Below are 17,821 nucleotides of genomic sequence, written 5' to 3'. Positions count from 1 at the left end.
TTAAGTAAGCATGGTCTAGGGAAAATTGTCAATGAAGATTGGTACAGGAGAGATTTTCCATATAAGTTGTAAGAAATACATAAGATTTGTCCTAATCTGGAAAGAGTCTTTTTAGACTTCTCATTACTTAAGAACTCTGATGAGTTTAGTGATTGACTCCAGAAACCTAGAATCAAACATTTTCTCATTTTTTGGAAAAGAGGTGAATAGAGATGTAGAATTTGATGTGTATTTTCAGACATGGCCAACAAATTGATTTGTTTTGCATGACTATACTAACTTATTACAAAGAAGGTTGAGAAGGGTTGTGAAATCAGTATGAAAAAATCTTCAATGAATCATTTCAAATCTAAAGAAGCAAACAGAAGAAATTTTAGAGGGAGCTGCAAACAAGATAGCATTTGGAGCTAGCATGCTGAATTTAGTATGTTTAAAAAATTTTTTTTTTATTTAGACTTACCCAAGGTCACACAGCTAGGCAATTATTGAGTGTCTGAGGCCGGATTTGAACTCAGATCCTCCTGACCCTGGGACCGGTGTTCTATCCACTTTGCCAACCTAGCTGCCCTCATTTAGTACATTAAAAAAAAAAAACCTAAAACAAAAAAATAAATTGTATTTAATATAGTGCTCTTTCTCTGTTCTTTTTTTAAGAGAAAAGTTTAGGTTTGTTGCTGTTGTCAAGTCCAGAATAACTCAAAACTTTAAAAAGTTGTTTTTGCTAGCTGGTAGCTATTCTGTTTCCCCCAGACTTGATAACAGTAACAACAGCAGCAACAACTACAAGTATGCTGAGTGGCAGCATGGGATAGTAGTAGAGAGAGTTAGGCTCAGAGTCAGGAGAACCTTGATTGAAGTTCTGTCTTTGTGTGATCTTAGCCGAGTCAGGTAATCTCTCAGTCCCCTAGCTATGTCTTTGAGAGTACAAGTTATAGAACTGATGCCAAGTTGCATTGTTAGAGGCAATGAATGACCTTAAAGGAATTCCATATATTAATGAAATCATAAGTGTAGAACAACAAAAAAGGTATTGATCAGCTGGTGTGCAAATAGCATTTTGTGTCATTAATTTGCAGCTAGTTTGAGTGAGACATGTGGTCTGAGGGTCCCCCCAGCCCCACCCTGTGATTGATTCCCCAGTCTCCTGACTTGAAATCTTGTGCTTTTTCAGTTGTACAAGAGATATCTCCAATAATAGCTTCCATCTCAGTAGCCTTGTGATGATTTACAGAGTACTTTCTTCATATCAACCCTTTGAAGTAGGTTGTGCAAAGTTTGTAATACTGCAGGATTTCAAGGCCCTGTCATTTTGTCAGGGTGATGACATTGCTTCTCTTCCTTACTTAGAAACAGTCTTAGAAATTTTCTGGAACTAAAAAATTCATCCAGTAGACAATTTGAAGTTCTGAGTTCTGAATTTAGCTCGATTAGTCTTTGGATAGAAGTTCCAGGTCCATTCTTTGTTTTTAGGATTTTTGCAAGGTGGTGGGGTTAAGTGGCTTGCCCAAGGTTACACAGCTAGGTAATTATTAAGTGTCTGAGGCCATATTTGAACTCTGGTACTCCTGACTCCAGGCCCAGTCGGTAATCTATCCACTGTGTTACCTAGCCACCCACCACATCCTTTTCTTGAACCCTTTCTAGCTTAGTGGAATTGAGGTTCTCTTTTCCTAGTCATCTTGGTGGTAGCAAGAGGCATTGCGGTTTAAGTCCGCAAAATAGTAGCTGACATTTATTTAGTAACTACTAAATGCCAGTCACTGGGCTAAGGTCTAGAAATACAAAAGACACAAAAGAGCTTATGAGCTCCAATAGGTGAGACTTAGGCAAAGAATGCTTTATAAACACAATATGTGTAGGACAATTTGGAGATAATCAGCAGAGGGAAGGTGATAGAATTAAGGGAGCTTGTTTGTCCATTGTTATTTTTTTTCAACTTATTTAAGGCAATGGGGTTAAGTGACTTGCCTAAGTTCACACAGATAGGTAATTGTTAAGTGTCTCAGATCCTCCTGACTCTGGGGCTGGCGATCTATCAATTGTGCCACCTAGCTGCCCCTTGTTCATTGTTCTTGAAGAATACCATGACATCAAGGAAGTGATGTCCCAACATGTAAGTTAATTGGATTTAAGTGAAAGAGGACTGTGCAAAGTCACCAGGGAAGATGTAAGGCATGATTGGAGGGATATCCAGTAAAAATGCTTGGTCAGTAGATGGAATGTTTTGTTTAAGGACAGCAAGGCAGGCTGTGTCTGAATTGTAGAACACATGAGTGAATTGTGGATAGAAATAAGGTGTAAAAATACTGCAAGGTTAGGAAGGGACCATTTAGGGAAGTCTTTATTTTTTTATATAAATATTTTGTTTTCCAATTACATGCAGTAGTAGTTTCTACCAATCTTTTTTTTGTGTAAGGTTTTAAGTTTTACTATTTTTCTCCCCCTGCCCCTCCCCCAACAGAAGGTAATCTGATAGCAGTTTTACATTTGTATCCATGATAAACATAGATCGAAATTGAACTTGTTATGAGAGAAGAATCAGGTCCAAAAGGAAGAAAACATTAGAGATAGCAAGATTATGTAATACATAAGACAATTTTAAAAATTGAAGATAATTATCTTTGATCTTCATTTAAGCTCCACAACTCCTTCTGTGGGTACAGATTGTATTCTCTATCACAGATCCCCCCCCCCCCCATATTGTCTTTGATTATTGTCCTGTTGAAATGAATAAGCCCATTAGGATTGATCATCACCCATGTTATTGTTAGTATGTATAATGTTCTTCTGGTTCTGTTCATTTCATTCAGCATCAATTCATGCCAGTCTTTCCAGACTTTTCTGAAATCTCATCCCTCATGCTTTCTTATAGAATAGTATTGTCCCATCACATACTTATACCACATTTTTTTCAGTCATTCCCAATTGATGGGCATCTCTTCAACTTCCAATTCTTTGCTATTACAATTAGAACTGCTATGAATATTTTTGTACATGTGGAATTTTTACCCCTTTTCATGATCTCTTCAGGGTACAGACCCAGTAGTGGTATTTCTGGATCAAAGGGTATGCACATTTTTAATACCCTTTGGGCATAATTCCAAATTACTTTCTGGAAAGGTTGGATCAGTTCACAATTCTACCATGTATTAGTATTAGGGAAGTCTTTAGAAGCCAGTGGATCTTAATTTTGATCCTGGAAACAATAGAGAACCATTACCATTGACTGACTGGAGAGTCAAAAGAGGATGACACAGTAGAACCTGTGCTTTAGGAATTTTAGTTTGATAACTGAGTGAGGGATGGATTGAAGTGGAGAGAGACTTGAGGAAGCAAGATCAGACAGCTAACTATGGGTATGGGTCAAGCATGAGGTGATAAGGGCCAACACCAGGATGTTTGCAGTATCAGAGAAGAAAAAAGTGGTGTTTACAAAGGTAGAAATGTTAGAACTTGGCAACTTATTGGAGAGTAGTGTGAGGAGTCAAGGATGATAGATTTTGAACCTGCCTAGCTGGGAAGAGGTTATAGGGATAGAAGAATTAGGGAGAGGAGAGAGTTTTGACAGAGGGAGACAGATAATGAATTCAGTTTTGGACATGCTGAATTTTAGCTATTTCTGTGACATCTAATTTGAATTAGCCACTTAGAAATTAGAAATGTGAGAATGGAGATCAGGAGAGAGGTAGTAGGACTTTATCATGAATATAATTATACTATATTTATATAGCCTGTTTTGAATAGTTTTTAGAAGTAGGTAGTGTAACCTTGACTTGAAATAGTTTGCCCATTTGAATTTTTTATCTCTTATCCAATTTTTAAAAGTTATGAATTTGATAGACACCAATAAACATGAACATTTTTACATATGAGTAATAGAAAAAAGATTGTAAATGAAACTATGAATCTTTATTATGGACACTTTAAAAAAGGTATATATTAATGGTAATGTGGTCATATTAATAATGACCTCTTATCTGTAGCCCTTTCTGAGCTTTCTTCTTTTTTATTCTGTGGCTCCTGGTACCATTTCTACCTTTTAATATCTTTGGACCTTGTTTTTTTAGAGATAATGAGAGGGTTGAAATGTAAAAAATAAAGAATAAAATAAACCTGGACATTTTGTAATTAGAGTGACTAAATTTGATCCTAGAGAATAGTTAAGAAACTCCACCTCCTTTTGTTTCAGACTAAAGTGGCTATATGTGTGGAATGTTGCATATTGGAGATGTGTTCATTTTTAAAATTTTTGTTTCAGAGGAAGTCTTTCTGGGTAGAAAAGAAACAGAGGGAGATATTTGGAAATGAATTTAATATAAAAGCAGAAAACAGCAATGAAAATTGTTAAAAACAAACCAAAAATAAACTCAGAGGTTAGATTGCATGATTCCTAATTTAGTCCAGCTCTAACACACTTATATTCTCTGATTCTTACAGGCTGTGAGTAGTCCAGGCTACTGATTCTGGTGCCTTAACTTGTGTAGTGATGAAGATGGCTTAAAATGTCATTCCAGAATCATCACTCTTGTATTTCCTGACCCGTGTTTAGATTGTTGACTCCCCTGTAGTATAGGACTGTTCATCCTGGCTGGCATTTTGTTTTTGTTGTTTTTTAAAATGTATAGGTTTATTGGGTTTGCTTCTAATGAATCTCTAATTGTAATAAGGAAGACAGACAGACTTCTTTAAGATTGGACTATTGCAGTGGCAGGGATCACTTGGTATTGTAAATCCTACTTTACTCTGTGGTGGAGAGAACTCATTTAAAAATTAGTTTTGAATTCTCTCTCTGTCTGCCTAATTAGGAAAAAGAAGCAGCTAAAGTAAAATCCTGCAATTTTAAATGTAGAAAAATTTAAAAATTAATGTGTTTTTGTGTTGTATTTTCTATAGATTTCCAGTGGGTTCAAGGAGATGTTTGTGAAGTCCAACTGATGGTGTATAATCCAATGCCTTTTGAACTTCGTGTAGAAAATATGGTATGTGTCATGGCTCATTTATGGAATTTTAAATTTTGAACTTAAAAATTACAATGAGAATTTCATTACATACATCAGAGCACAAAAATAGAATTCCATTTGAAACTATAATTTTCCACTTGATGCTACTTACTTTTTTAAAAAGTGGAGAAGGGTGAGGGAAAAAGTAAACATTTATATGACACTTATTATTTGCAAGGCACTATAATAATCACTTGATAAATATCTCATTTGTTCCTCACCAAAACTGTGCAAAGTATGTGGTTTTAACCCCATTTTTAATTGTTTACAATTTTTTAAGCAATTGTAATTGTTTTTTCAGGGTCACATAGCTTGTAAATAGCTGAGTCTGGATTCAATTTCAGATCTTTCTCACTTCAGACTCAAGGCTTTATCTACTATATTATCTAGCTTCCTTATGTAATAAACTGTACAGTTTAATTTCAAAACTTCCCTGTTTATCTGTACTTGCATCTCAACTTCCTTCTCTTTCCTGTACATTTAAAAAATCTTTCTATGGTCTTTTTGTTGGTAAGGGAAAGGTCATCAATTATTCTTACCTCCTCATTTAAAAATATGAGAAGGAAATTTACACACACACACACACACACACACACATACACACACACACTCAAACACAAACTTGAAATAAATAAGACTAATTGAGAAAGTACACTCCCCAGTGACTTTGTCCAAAATGTATGTCTTTTGCATCTTTTGTTACTGTCCTTTATCTGATTCATAGTAATATACTTCATCATTGTTTTTTTGGAGATCTGATGTATCAAAGATCCGAAATCTTTCAGAATTGTTTTTACTTATAGTACTGCCATTTTTGTTTAAAGTGTTCTTTTTCTTCTCATTTTGTTTTATTTCAGTTTGTGCTCTCCAGGATTTTTTTTTTTTTAGGTTTTTACAAGGCAAATGGGGTTAAGTGGTTTGCCCAAGGCCACACAGCTAGGTAATTATTAAGTGTCTGAGATCAGATTTGAACCCAGGGCCTGTGCTTTATCCACTGTGCCACCTAGTCGACCTTCTCTAGGATTTTCTGACATTGTGTTGCCCTTTTTCAAATGAGGCAGTAACATTCTGTTACTTTCATATACCCTTATTTGCTTAAACATTCCCCAGTTATCTAAAAGGTCAACTAATGTATCCTCTTCCTTCTTCTATCTTAAACTATCCTCCCCAACTTTAGGAAGAAGGCACTGGAAAGGACCTCAAGTATAATCCAGTATAACTCTCATTTCCTGATGATGAAACTGAGATTCATATTATAGCAATGAAAAAACTTTTAAATGTTTAATATGTGCAAAGTAGCATATTAATCATTGGGGGACACAAGCAGAAAAGCAACATAGTCCTTTTTCTCTCTCTCTCACATTCTACATGCAGTGGGGCTTGTGGACTGGATAACACAAGTCTTACCTCCCCCCCCCCAGATGGTTCTCTGGTATGGAAGCAGAATGGGTAGTGGAGGGAAACAATTCTTTGGCTTAGGGTCCTGGGTTGCCTAGAGGTATGAAGGGAAGAGAGTGGTTGTCAAAAGACTGGTTGTTATATGCATCCTTCTTTCTCTTCAAGACCCCCTTGCTGTTTGACCTAGGTTTATTTGCCATAATTATTAAGTTCATTGTGTAAGGTTGCCTAAATTGGAAATAGCAGATTTCTACCCTGGTCCTTTAGCTTCTAGAATTTGTGTATAATAATACCTGGTGCTTGGTACTGGGAGGAGGTACCTGGATTCTGCATTAAAGCAATTTATAGTATGATTGACATAGACTCTCTTTAAGACATAATAGATGTTTACTATACTTCAAGATTTCTTATGCCAAGTTATTTTTAAAATCCTATCAGTAGAATGGCTTTTCTTTATAGTCTTAATTACAGAGTTTGAGTTATGTTACTTTTGTCGTTTGTCTGAATCAGTTCTTATCTGAAATAAGAATCTTTCATATGGGTCTTTTGCTCAGATTTCTTCAGTGATGGGGAGCTCATATCTTCGGAATATCCCTCCCATCATTGGACATCTATAGCTATTAAAAATTTCATTCTTCTTGAGCTAAATCTGATTCCTGTTATCTTAACCCATTGGTATTTATTAATGGTGGCCTTTGGATCTATTAAAAATTCAAATCTAATAATCCCTTATTAATACAACATGTTTTTAAGATCATGTTGTTGTCTTAAGAGTCTTATCTTTTATATACTGAATACTTTTTGGTGGGCCTTTTAAATTGACTGGTGACTTGAGAATTTATCCTCCATTGATGAATCAGGGCTTAAAGCATAATTGTTGTATTATTAATATTTTTGTCTTGATTTATTTATGAATTTTAAAATCTTTGACTTTTGCATTTCCAAAAAGTATCCTGACAATCTTGATTAGACATCTTTTTGAAGAAATTAATTCTTTGATTTTCCCCATTTCTTTAGTATCTGAGTTTTGATATAATTTTACATTTTACTTTTATAACCTTTAATGCCTTGCAAAGTTCCTTGTGTATAGTAGGCATCAGATTTGTTTATCAAAAGTAAAAAAATTAGATTGTAATTGAATATTGATTCAGTTCATTGATGGATTTACTGAGGACAAGGGACCAAGATATGGTCTCTGCTCTCAAGGAACTAACTGTTTGAAGGGGAAACCACATATAGAAAAATAATTAAGATGGATTGGTTAGTCCCCTTTTGGACTCCCTCAATCTTCACCAAGTGAGTGTTGGAGGGGCAGGAGACAAGGATGATAAGGGAGACAAGTACTCCATCAAGATCTTTAAGTGCTCCATTTATTGAACCAAATACAGTGCTTAAATATCCTTCCCAGTACCTAATCCACTCCCACTCTTAGTAAAACAAGACTCTGGTGCTCAAGGACTCCAGGTGAAGATAATTCAGTGCTCCCATACACAATAGTCCTTAGCATATCCCCCTTCTTGTCTTTTTTTGAAACAAAATAATTACATAATGAATGCCACATAAATTGTAAACAAAAGTTCAAAAATAGTATAAACAAGTGTCAAACAATAGTAAAAACCAATATTCCCAAATTCCTTGAAATACATTTTATTCCCAATTTACAAACAAAGATTACGAAGTTTTTTCTTTTGCCAGCAAAAACTTTCAAAGCAATCAAATTCAAAATTCAAACTAAAAAGAGTTACATTTTACTTTAACTATTTCAGAGGTTAGGTACTAACACACCCTCAACACAGAAAATAATTCTTCTGTATTTCAAACTTATTGAAGTGAGATTGTTGGACACCGTGATCGATGCTAAAATCTCAAAATATTGAAACATTTTCCCACCTCTCCAGGCCAGTGGAGAGATGTAAAAACATCCTATTGATGATTAAATATACATATATACACACCAAAATATTAGCCATAAGCACAGACTTCCTTCAAAAGACAAAGTCTAAATTTCCCAGTGCCAGAAAAAAATCTTCTTCCCCTTTTCTCTTAACTAATTAAACCATGAAGCTTCCCAATCAATAGCCTATTGCCCAACCCCCCCCCAAACTAGGAAGAAGACATGGGGGTCCCTTTATTTCTAGAATAAGTTTTTTGAGATATGGGTTTGAGTTTTGAAGTTCCAAAAAGAAAGCTTTCCCTTCTCCCTCTCCCCTCCCTCTACAGAGGGTGGGAACTGTAAAAAATGAGAGAGCATTCGCAGTTACTTAAGAAGTTGACAGTATAGTTTGGAGTTGTTGCATTTTGTAAACAGGAGCCATCACCATAACAGTCTGTCCAACCGCATGTGACACTTTCTCAACACAGCCTGGAGCCGCCTGGAGCAATGGTCTTGATGCCCCTGGCTGTAGGCTGAAAAGTGGAACTAGTTCTATTCATAGTTGGCTTCAGGGTCTGTGGCAACAACGAGATGTCTCTGAAGTTGACCCAGAAGCTGACCATAGATTTAGGGGTTTGGGTCATGCTTAATGCACATCGCAGGCAGCTGTGACCAAAAAGCAGGTTCTCTGCATCCCGTTTGTGGGTTCATGGCACTTGGTACAGACTCCTGCTGAGAAAGAAACTTCCCCTGCAGCACTGCCTCAGAGATTCCACTTCCCCCTGGCTCCTCAATGCTAAATACTTAATTGTTTCTTCTCACTTTTGCCTTCCTTAATGCTGATTTACTTTCTCTGGTTCCTTAACAGTCAATATTTGTTTATCTTCTCACTTTTGCTTTACACTTCTTTGTTGAAAATCAGCCCCTGGTAACATCAACCGACTTCTCCAGAGTCCTCTGCTCTGGGATGTTGCCTGGTTCTCTTGCTTGTATCTGCTGCGTCTTTATGCTGCGCTTTACTCAGATAACTCTGCCTTCTTGTCCCTTATTGGGTGTCATATGTTGAGTCTCTCTTCCTGGACTCACATGTTGAGTCTCCCTCTGCACTCCTTCAATCTTTCCCAGGCAAGTTGGAGGGGCAAGGATGACAAGGGAGACAAGTTCTCCATCAAGATCTCCAAGTGCTCCATTTGTTGAACCAAATACCAGTGCTTAAATATCCTTCCTAGTTCCTAATCCACGCCCACTCCCGTGGCACTTAGTAAAATAAAACTCTGGTGCTTAAGGACACCAGGTGAAGATAATTTACAGTGTTCCCATACATAACAGTCCCTAACAATGCATGATGCACAATGGAAGTATAATGAGAGAGACTATGAGGTTTCATTGAAGTGCCTCTATTATTAATGTTCTTATGAAGGAGTTACCAGATTCTTGATTTAATTTTTCAAAAATATTTATTGCCTGCAGTAAAGTCTCAAAACTTTCAGATTTTTTTTCCCTTCTCCCTCCTAACTCCCCATCCCTAGGATTGACAAAGAATTAGGTTCATCAAGGAACATCAGTTTCCTCTCTGATACTAGCAAGTAAAGCTAATTTAGGAATGTTTTCATGAAGCACCAAATTGATAATAGATAACTTATTAATAACTGCTGCAATCCTTTAAGCATAATGGAGTATTTGAAGTTAGAAGGATCAGTTTGAGCCCTGATTCTGCTCCTTTCTGTCTATGTTTTGACCTTGGCCAAAGCCTTTCCCTTTGAGAGCCTCATTTTCTCTCTTCCTATCTTTTGCCTGCCCTACCCCTCTCTCTCTCATCTTCAGTGTTTAGTAGAGTGCCTGGCACATAATAGGTGCTTAATCAATGTGTATTGATTTATTGATTGATATTCTCAATGTTTCCTCCTTTAGAGCTAAGAGCAAATTATAAATTATAAAATGCTATGTAAATATGCTGCTTTAAGGTAAACAAAGGAAAAAGTTTGAACTAAATTCATCTAAGGTTCTTATATTGAACAAATTAAGTTGAAAATAAAATTTTCTGATCTTTCTGACTCAAGACTCAAGTTTTAGTTATTATAAGGAAGAGCTGTTGGCAAAGTCATCAATAAGTGCTTTTGTGTGTAATTCTACAGTCAAAGCTAATTATTTGTTTAAGACTTTCTGCCTTGATTAGAGCTATTAAAACATGTAAATATTTGTTGAATGGGGCCTCCTTGGGAAGCATAAGACTTATGGAATTTGAACATTCCCATATCTGTCCAAATACATCTAGGTTACACCCATTACATAAAATTTTTTTTAAAAAAGGGGAAAAAACCCACCAATATCTACTGAGAAATGGCAGTGATTTTAGACTTCCCTCAAGATTTTGAGGGGAAAAAGTTTGACTTTTATTTGAACCAATTCATTGCTTTGGAGATGGAACCAGTATGTATATCAATGTATTAAGGCTTTTTAAAAAAATTATGTTCTTTTATTTTTATTTTTTATTTTTTAAAAATGTAGCTGCTTATTTTCTCTTTCTCCTATTCTCCCACTGCATTGAAAAAAAATTTCTCATTACAAATGTGCATAGATTAGTAAAATGAATTCTCCCAATGACTAATATGTAACTTAAATCTGTCATGTTTCTATAAATGCATAGCATGCTTCATCATCAATCCTGTAGAATTTTGAAGTTCTTATAACTTTATTTTCTATTGATATTTTATTTTTCCAAATATTTGTTATGAAAGTTTTCCCATATTCATCCATATGCATATATATATTTTTAAGTTACAAAATTTCCTTCCACTTTTCCTTCCCATCCCTCTCCCTTCAGTGGCAAACAGTCAAGTTAATTTTGTACATACATATTTGTATTAGGTATGTTTATAGATTAATCATTTTCAGTGTAAGGAATTAGGATTAAGGGCAAGAAATTCATAAGAGATATTTTTAAAAAATGAATATGGTATTCATCAGATTTTGAAATTTTTTTGTTTTTGTTTTTATTTTCCTTCCTCTGGATGCGGAGAACATTGTCCATAGCTGATTTGATAGGGTTGTCCTACCTCTCTGAACTGCTGAGAAGAGCTTCCTCCATCATGGTTGATCATCTCACGATATTGTTAATATGTACATAGTTATTTTGGTTCTGCTCTCTTTGCGTAGCATCAGATCCTGTGAGTCATTCCATGCTTCTCTAGAAATGAGCTGCTATGAATATTGTAGAGTATGTTGGACTTTTCCCACTTTTTATGCTTTCTTCTTAATATAGACTAGATGCCTATAGGTACCTCAAGTTCAACATATCCAAAAGAGAATTTTTTTTGCCCTAAATGCACCCTACTTCCTAAATATCTTTATTCCCATAAAGAGCCTCACTATGTATATGGTGACTCTTATGAACAACCTTAGAGACATCCTCTACTTTCTCTCTTTAATTCAGCCCTAACCCCCATACCCAGAAAGTGGTTCTATTTTCTCAACATTTTTCATAGTTTCCCCCCTTTTTTTTTTCTGCTCATGACCACATTAATATAGGCCTTTTATTATGTCTTGTTGACATTATGAGGTAGTCTTCCAGTGGATTTCTATGTACCAGCTTTCTTTCCTATCCTGACTATCCGCACAGGTGATAAAGGAATATTCTGGACTGACAATGTCATTTAGTTGATTTTTAAAAATAAATCCCATGAGTCTTTAGATTTTAGGATAAATAGAAGTTCCTTGGATTGGCATTTAAACCTCTTTACCATCCAACTCTAGCCTGCTGTCTATTATACATGAATCACCTTCACATGCTCTGTCATCTAGCTGAATCAGCCCTCTTACTATTCCTCACATATCACATACTACATACTATTCCCTACCTCCCTGCCTTGCTCAGGACATCCCCCACATTTAGAATACACAGTATCCTTACTTCTATCCAATAAATTCATACCTCCCTTGAAAGTTCAATTCAGATGCCACACATGACATGAAGTCTTTAATGATACCTAAACCTTTTAGAGTCCCATGAAATTGTTTTATGTGTACATTTTTATTTATTTTGTATTATGTCTCTATTGACAGAAAGTTTACTCTTGGAGGTCAGGGATGTTTTCACTTATATCCCCTGAAATTGGTATAGTACCTGGCATATAGAAGTGTCAAATATTGATAACGCTTTCGTCTAATAGTACAAAGTTAGTGTGGTGTATTGGACAGAACAATGACTAGGATTCAGAAGACAAAGTTTTGGTATCATGAAAGTATTAAAAGTATCACTCATATTTGCTAGAGTATGATTTTGAAATTTGGTCAGGGATAGAAGTGCAGTTATTAAAAATGAAAAGATTAGGCAAAGAGATAGAAAAGCAGTTATAGAAAGAAGATATATGACAATTGAGATTATAAAAGAGAGCATACATGAAGATAGTGGAGGAAGAATAGCAATGATTTACTGGAAGTGCCTGCTGGGTTACAGACTGCCTGGTCAGAAACAAATGGGTACTATTTTTTCTGAGACAGATCACAAAACTGATTAGGAGGCATGATGGAAGCTTCAAATGTAGATATGGTGCAGTTTGAGAGATTGTGAGATCTTAAGTGTGATCATGTTAGTGTGTAATTAGAGTGGAGGAGATGTTCAATAATAGTGCTGAGGAAGGAGAGACCAATTTGCCAGAGGGGCCATCAGTATGAATATTGAAATTCCTCAAGCTGATAGCAAGAGTTGAGATTGTGGAGAAGACTATAAAACATGATTAATACATTGAAGGGAGTCAGGAGGTGACAACAGTGAGGATTTTATTCACTTCAACATTTATGAAGTGCTTATGTTTGCAAGGTTTTATACTAGGTGGTTAGAAAATGAGGACAAATAGTCTGTTCTGTTATTATGATATATGATTTATGATATATGCAGAAATTAGTCTAATACAAGGACAGTTGTAGGGAGAGGACATTAATTGAGAAGATCTTCAAAATGTGGGTCCATAAAAATTAAAGAGCAATTTTTTAGTTGATATTGTCATAATACATATTTGTAATTTTTCAGATACATGGAACTGAAAGCTTTCAAAAATGTAGAGCTCTAACAGATGAGTGTTGTTAAGAGAATGAGGTTCATATCATTCTTGTAATTTTTTTCTGTTTTTAGAGTTGTTCCACAGTTGCTTGCATGAGAAGAGCTTACATCTTAATGCTTATATTTGCTTACAAAAAATAATCATTTTATGGCCTTATGCAATAGTATCCAGAATATTAAATAAACAAAAAAAATGGGATAGTGACTTTTTTTTTTTTTTTTTTTTTTAGGGTTTTTCAAGGCAAATGGAGTTACGTGGCTTGCCCAAGGCCACACAGCTAGGCGATTATTAAGTGTCTGAGAGGGGATCTGAACCCCAGGCACTCCTGACTTCCAGGGCTGGTGCTTTATCCACTACGCCACCTAGCTGCCCCGATAGTGACTTGCTTTAAGACCGTTTCTATCTACAAAAAAAGATGCCAGAGACCTGTAATAATAATAATGATGATGATAACTGAATTTATTGGTTCATTTAAAGTTTTCAAAGCATTTTGCATAGATTATCTCATTTGAGCCTCACAGTAATTATCAGATAAATAATATAGATATTATTATCATCCTTATTTTGCAAGTGAGGAAAGTGAGATTCAGAATGACACACAACAAGGAAAGGTCACTGGTGGAGTTTGAATTCAGCTCTTAGTGTTTGCAAGTCTGCTAAGTTTACCATCTTATATCTCTATAGTATTTCCATGAAAAGAGCCAGAGAGATTTTATTGTTCATTGTTTTGCTAATGTAGGTAAGCTATGTGAACATCATTCCTTTGTTTTGTCAAAATAATAATTATCTAGAATGGAAATAGATTAGTTTGGCATGGCTTATTAATAAAGTAGTATTGTCTTTTGGTGCTCACTGCTTCTTTTTTCTGACTACTATGTAACCACCTTAAAATTAACTTTTGGAATTATCCTGGGACTTTGGTGTGTGGGCTAAGAGGATAAGTTCACTAGCATGTAAGTTTGCATTTTTGTAAATCTCCTTTTGGAAAATTAATATATTTGCCCATCTCAAATACCATGGTACCTTATCCTTTTCCATGATCTTTCAGAGATTATTGACTGTGCTCCAAAGCATAAGCATTTGAGCAACAATATTTCTGATGTTTAGTTTGGAGTCTGCTTGGGTTAGAGCCCCTGCTTGAGCATTTGGTCTTTCTAATACCCTTCATGACTTCTGAGACCCTGGTGGGAGATTGTCATACTAGTGGATAAGATGTAACTCTACACAGGTTGATACTGGTAGAAGAATGAATTTGGAGTAGTAAGCCTATGAAGTCTAAGGAATTTTGATCGAAAAACTTAGGATGTAGAGGACTTTGATCATGAAGTAGAGGATTCCAAGGAACAGGAGCAAACGATTCATAAGATCATTGATTTAGAACTGGAAGGGACCTTAGAGGCTATGAAGTTTATCGTATTTCCCCATGTATAAGACTCATCATTTTTTGAAAAATTTTGGGTCTAAAACTGGGAACATCTTATACAGTAGTTGTAGAGTGTTTTTACTTGCATTTCCTGCTTTTTTTTCACATTTGTTACTGGTATATTAGGTTATATTTTGCCACGTTCTGCCAGGAGTGACTCAGAAAAGATTTTCATGCATTCAAGCTATTTCATGCATTTCATGAATTCAAGTTTAAAGCCATCCAGTTTACAAAAAAGAATGGAAATTATGCTGATGAAGTCTTCTGGGGATAATTTGACACCAGCAGGAAGAGTGAAGAAACCAACTATAGGAAAAGTTTGTACCTGGGTAAAAAGATCCTGGGATAATATCAAGTTTAAGATTATTGTCAAATCATTTAAGATTTGAGGATGAGGCAATATATGAAGACAGTTATTCATCATCAAACACAGATATGGACAAGTTAATGAATGGGAGTTTTGGCAGTGATGAGTTGTATGAATTTTATGATGAATGAAACTTGAATTCAATAACTTCATTTAATACTTTTTCCCCCAGATTTTGGACCCCCAAATTTAAGGGTGTCATACATGGGAGTATCTTATACATAGGGAAATATGGTAATTCCTAGTTATTACACATGGGGAAACTGAGGCCCAGAAGGATTTTAGTAACTTATCCAAGGTCATATGTCCAGAGACATAAAGAAGTAAAAGACATAAAAGTGAGGTGGGATTCAAACTGAAGTATTTCTGACATCAAAAGCAAAATCTATGTGAAGGAGATCATAGTAAGGCAACCAGAGTATTATTGCATGGAGTTAGGATTTGGCAGGAGAGAATATTTGCATTTTGCTTTACACATCTAATGTGATGAAACTAGGTAACAGGGAGTAGTAGGTGACAGTTTCTTCAACAGATCTAAAGTTTTTGTTTTGCTTTGTTTTCAAATGCAGAATTAATCATGTTGTAGACAAAATTTGGAACTTGGATTTTTTTGGTGTATACTTATACAAGGTTTATTACCCTCTCAGCTGATTGATGGAGGGAATGAGACTTTGGAGTCAATATTCTTGGCACTGGACTGGAGAGGAGCAAGGGATATTGGATCTCTCTATGGGGTACATTCTCTAAATGTTCCTTGGTTTGTTGATTTGAGTATTGAACATTATCATTGGAGATCTTAGAGATTATAGTCTGACTCCATGTTATAGTTGAAGTAACTGAGAACAAGAGAAGGGAAGAAGGTGGCACAGAGGATAGAGTGCCAGGTCTGGAGTCAGGAAGACTTTATTTTCCCAAGTACAAATCTTGCCTCAGACACATACTAGCTGTGTGATCCTGGGCAAGTCACTCAACCTAGTTTACTTCAGTTCCTTTTTTGGAAAATGAGTTGGAGAAGGAAATGGTAAACCACTCTAGATTCTTTGTCAAGAAAATTCCTAATGGAGTCACAAAGATTTAGACATGATTGAAATGATTGAATGTCAGCAAGGAAAAGGAAAATGAGTTTTTAAGGCCCTTGCAGTAATACAGAAGCAGAGCTAGGATTTGAATCAGCATTCACACTCATTCTTTCCTGTGTTTGTGTCTTATTTCTCAGGCTTGACTGTCATCTTCAAGATTTTTGATAACCCTGATTGTGTTTGGCATATGACATTTTCATATTTCATTTATTGGGCCTATGTCTTCTCCTTTTTAATGGAAATTTGAGGGTTAGTCACACAGTGACATACTAATTAAGTCTTAAGACAGAAATGATTTGTCCACGATTATAGAGCAAGTATTGGCTGAACTGGAATTAGTATTTATAGCTTCAAAACCTGATTATGTTGTTCAGTAAACACTGTGCAAGATGATTTTTATCTTCTTGGGTGAAGTAAATGTGCACCCCAGCAGCTGTGAGTCTATGATGAAACCCCTTTTTGTACTTGAGCACATCCATTCTGAGATTTATGCTTCTTTGGCTTGGTCAGGGATCAATTTAGTTTTGAATGCTTTTTTGAATTCATTTTTGAATACTTTTATTACTAAGTTATGGTCTAAAAAATTTGCCTTTTTTTTTAAGGTTTTTTTCCCAAGACAATGGGGTTAAGTGGCTTGGCCAAGGCCACACAGCTAGGTAATTATTAAGTGTCTGAGGCCGGATTTGAACTCAAGTACTCCTGACTCCAGGCCTGGTGCTTTATCCACTGCGGATTTTAAGGAACTTTTGAGAAGAAAAGTTGTATGATGATAAGATCACTTCATTTGTGCTATTTTAGACAAAGTTCTTTGTATCCCTAGTTCTCAGTTTATTCAACTAGGAGAGGAAGATATTAATATTTGTGCCACCTACTTTTACCAGGACATTTTGAGAATGAATGTGAGTGTAAGTGCTTGTAAAAATATATTTCATGTTATGTAAATATGTGTTATGTTGAATAATAATGATTACTGATGTATTATTATTAAAAGGGTATTGAGATAGATTTTGCTAATTACAGATAAGTCATAGTAAGCTTGCTATACAAATTTTATTTGAGTTACTGTGTATATTTGGAAATAACGAATGAACTTTTTATTGCTTTATTGCATTTTTATTCATTTTTAGCTAACATTTATTGAGTATTTACTCTGTGCTTATGAGTCAGTATTTATTGATCTTCTTTCAGTCACTTATTAAAAAATAAAAATCAGATCTGAGGTTTCCACCCTGCATTTGATAACTTCCTTTTTTTAATGATCTTAAGAATTGATTTTTTTTTTTTGTACATGCCCTAAGAATTTTCTTGTTTCAACCTCAGGCCGTCTTTAGATATTCATGTTCAATCTAACTTATTTGTTCATCATCCATATCGCTTCTGTTTCCTTCAGAAGCACACTGTACTTTGATCCTGTGATCTCAAAGTAGAAGCTGCATAATTGCTGATAAATCTTTTTTGATTTTTATCTGTTTATGTTTTTTTCCTGTTTGTTCCTGTTTGTTTAGTTTCCTGCTTAAATGTTTTTGGAAAGCTCCCGTGGGTCTTGGGACCACCTTTGGAATATGAACCCTCCAGAAGTCATGGTGCTGAAGCACCATTGGGTGCAATAAAGCACTGTTGG

At 35.4% G+C, this 17,821-nt stretch overlaps 1 protein-coding gene across 2 annotated transcripts in view; it reads left to right on the top strand.

Annotated features, from left to right (window-relative positions):
* Positions 1-17,821, top strand: part of TRAPPC9 (trafficking protein particle complex subunit 9) — a 1,041,075-nt gene that overhangs the window by 193,088 nt on the left and 830,166 nt on the right. For both annotated transcript variants that reach the window (XM_074202721.1, XM_074202720.1), the window contains exon 12: positions 4,894-4,979. In XM_074202721.1, the coding sequence (XP_074058822.1) occupies positions 4,894-4,979 (86 nt within the window). The remainder of the gene's footprint in view (positions 1-4,893; positions 4,980-17,821) is intronic.

Source organism: Macrotis lagotis, chromosome X, assembly GCF_037893015.1.
Source record: "Macrotis lagotis isolate mMagLag1 chromosome X, bilby.v1.9.chrom.fasta, whole genome shotgun sequence".
In the NCBI taxonomy this organism is placed as follows: Eukaryota; Metazoa; Chordata; class Mammalia; order Peramelemorphia; family Peramelidae; genus Macrotis; species Macrotis lagotis.
This window is presented reverse-complemented; position numbering and strand designations above follow the sequence as displayed.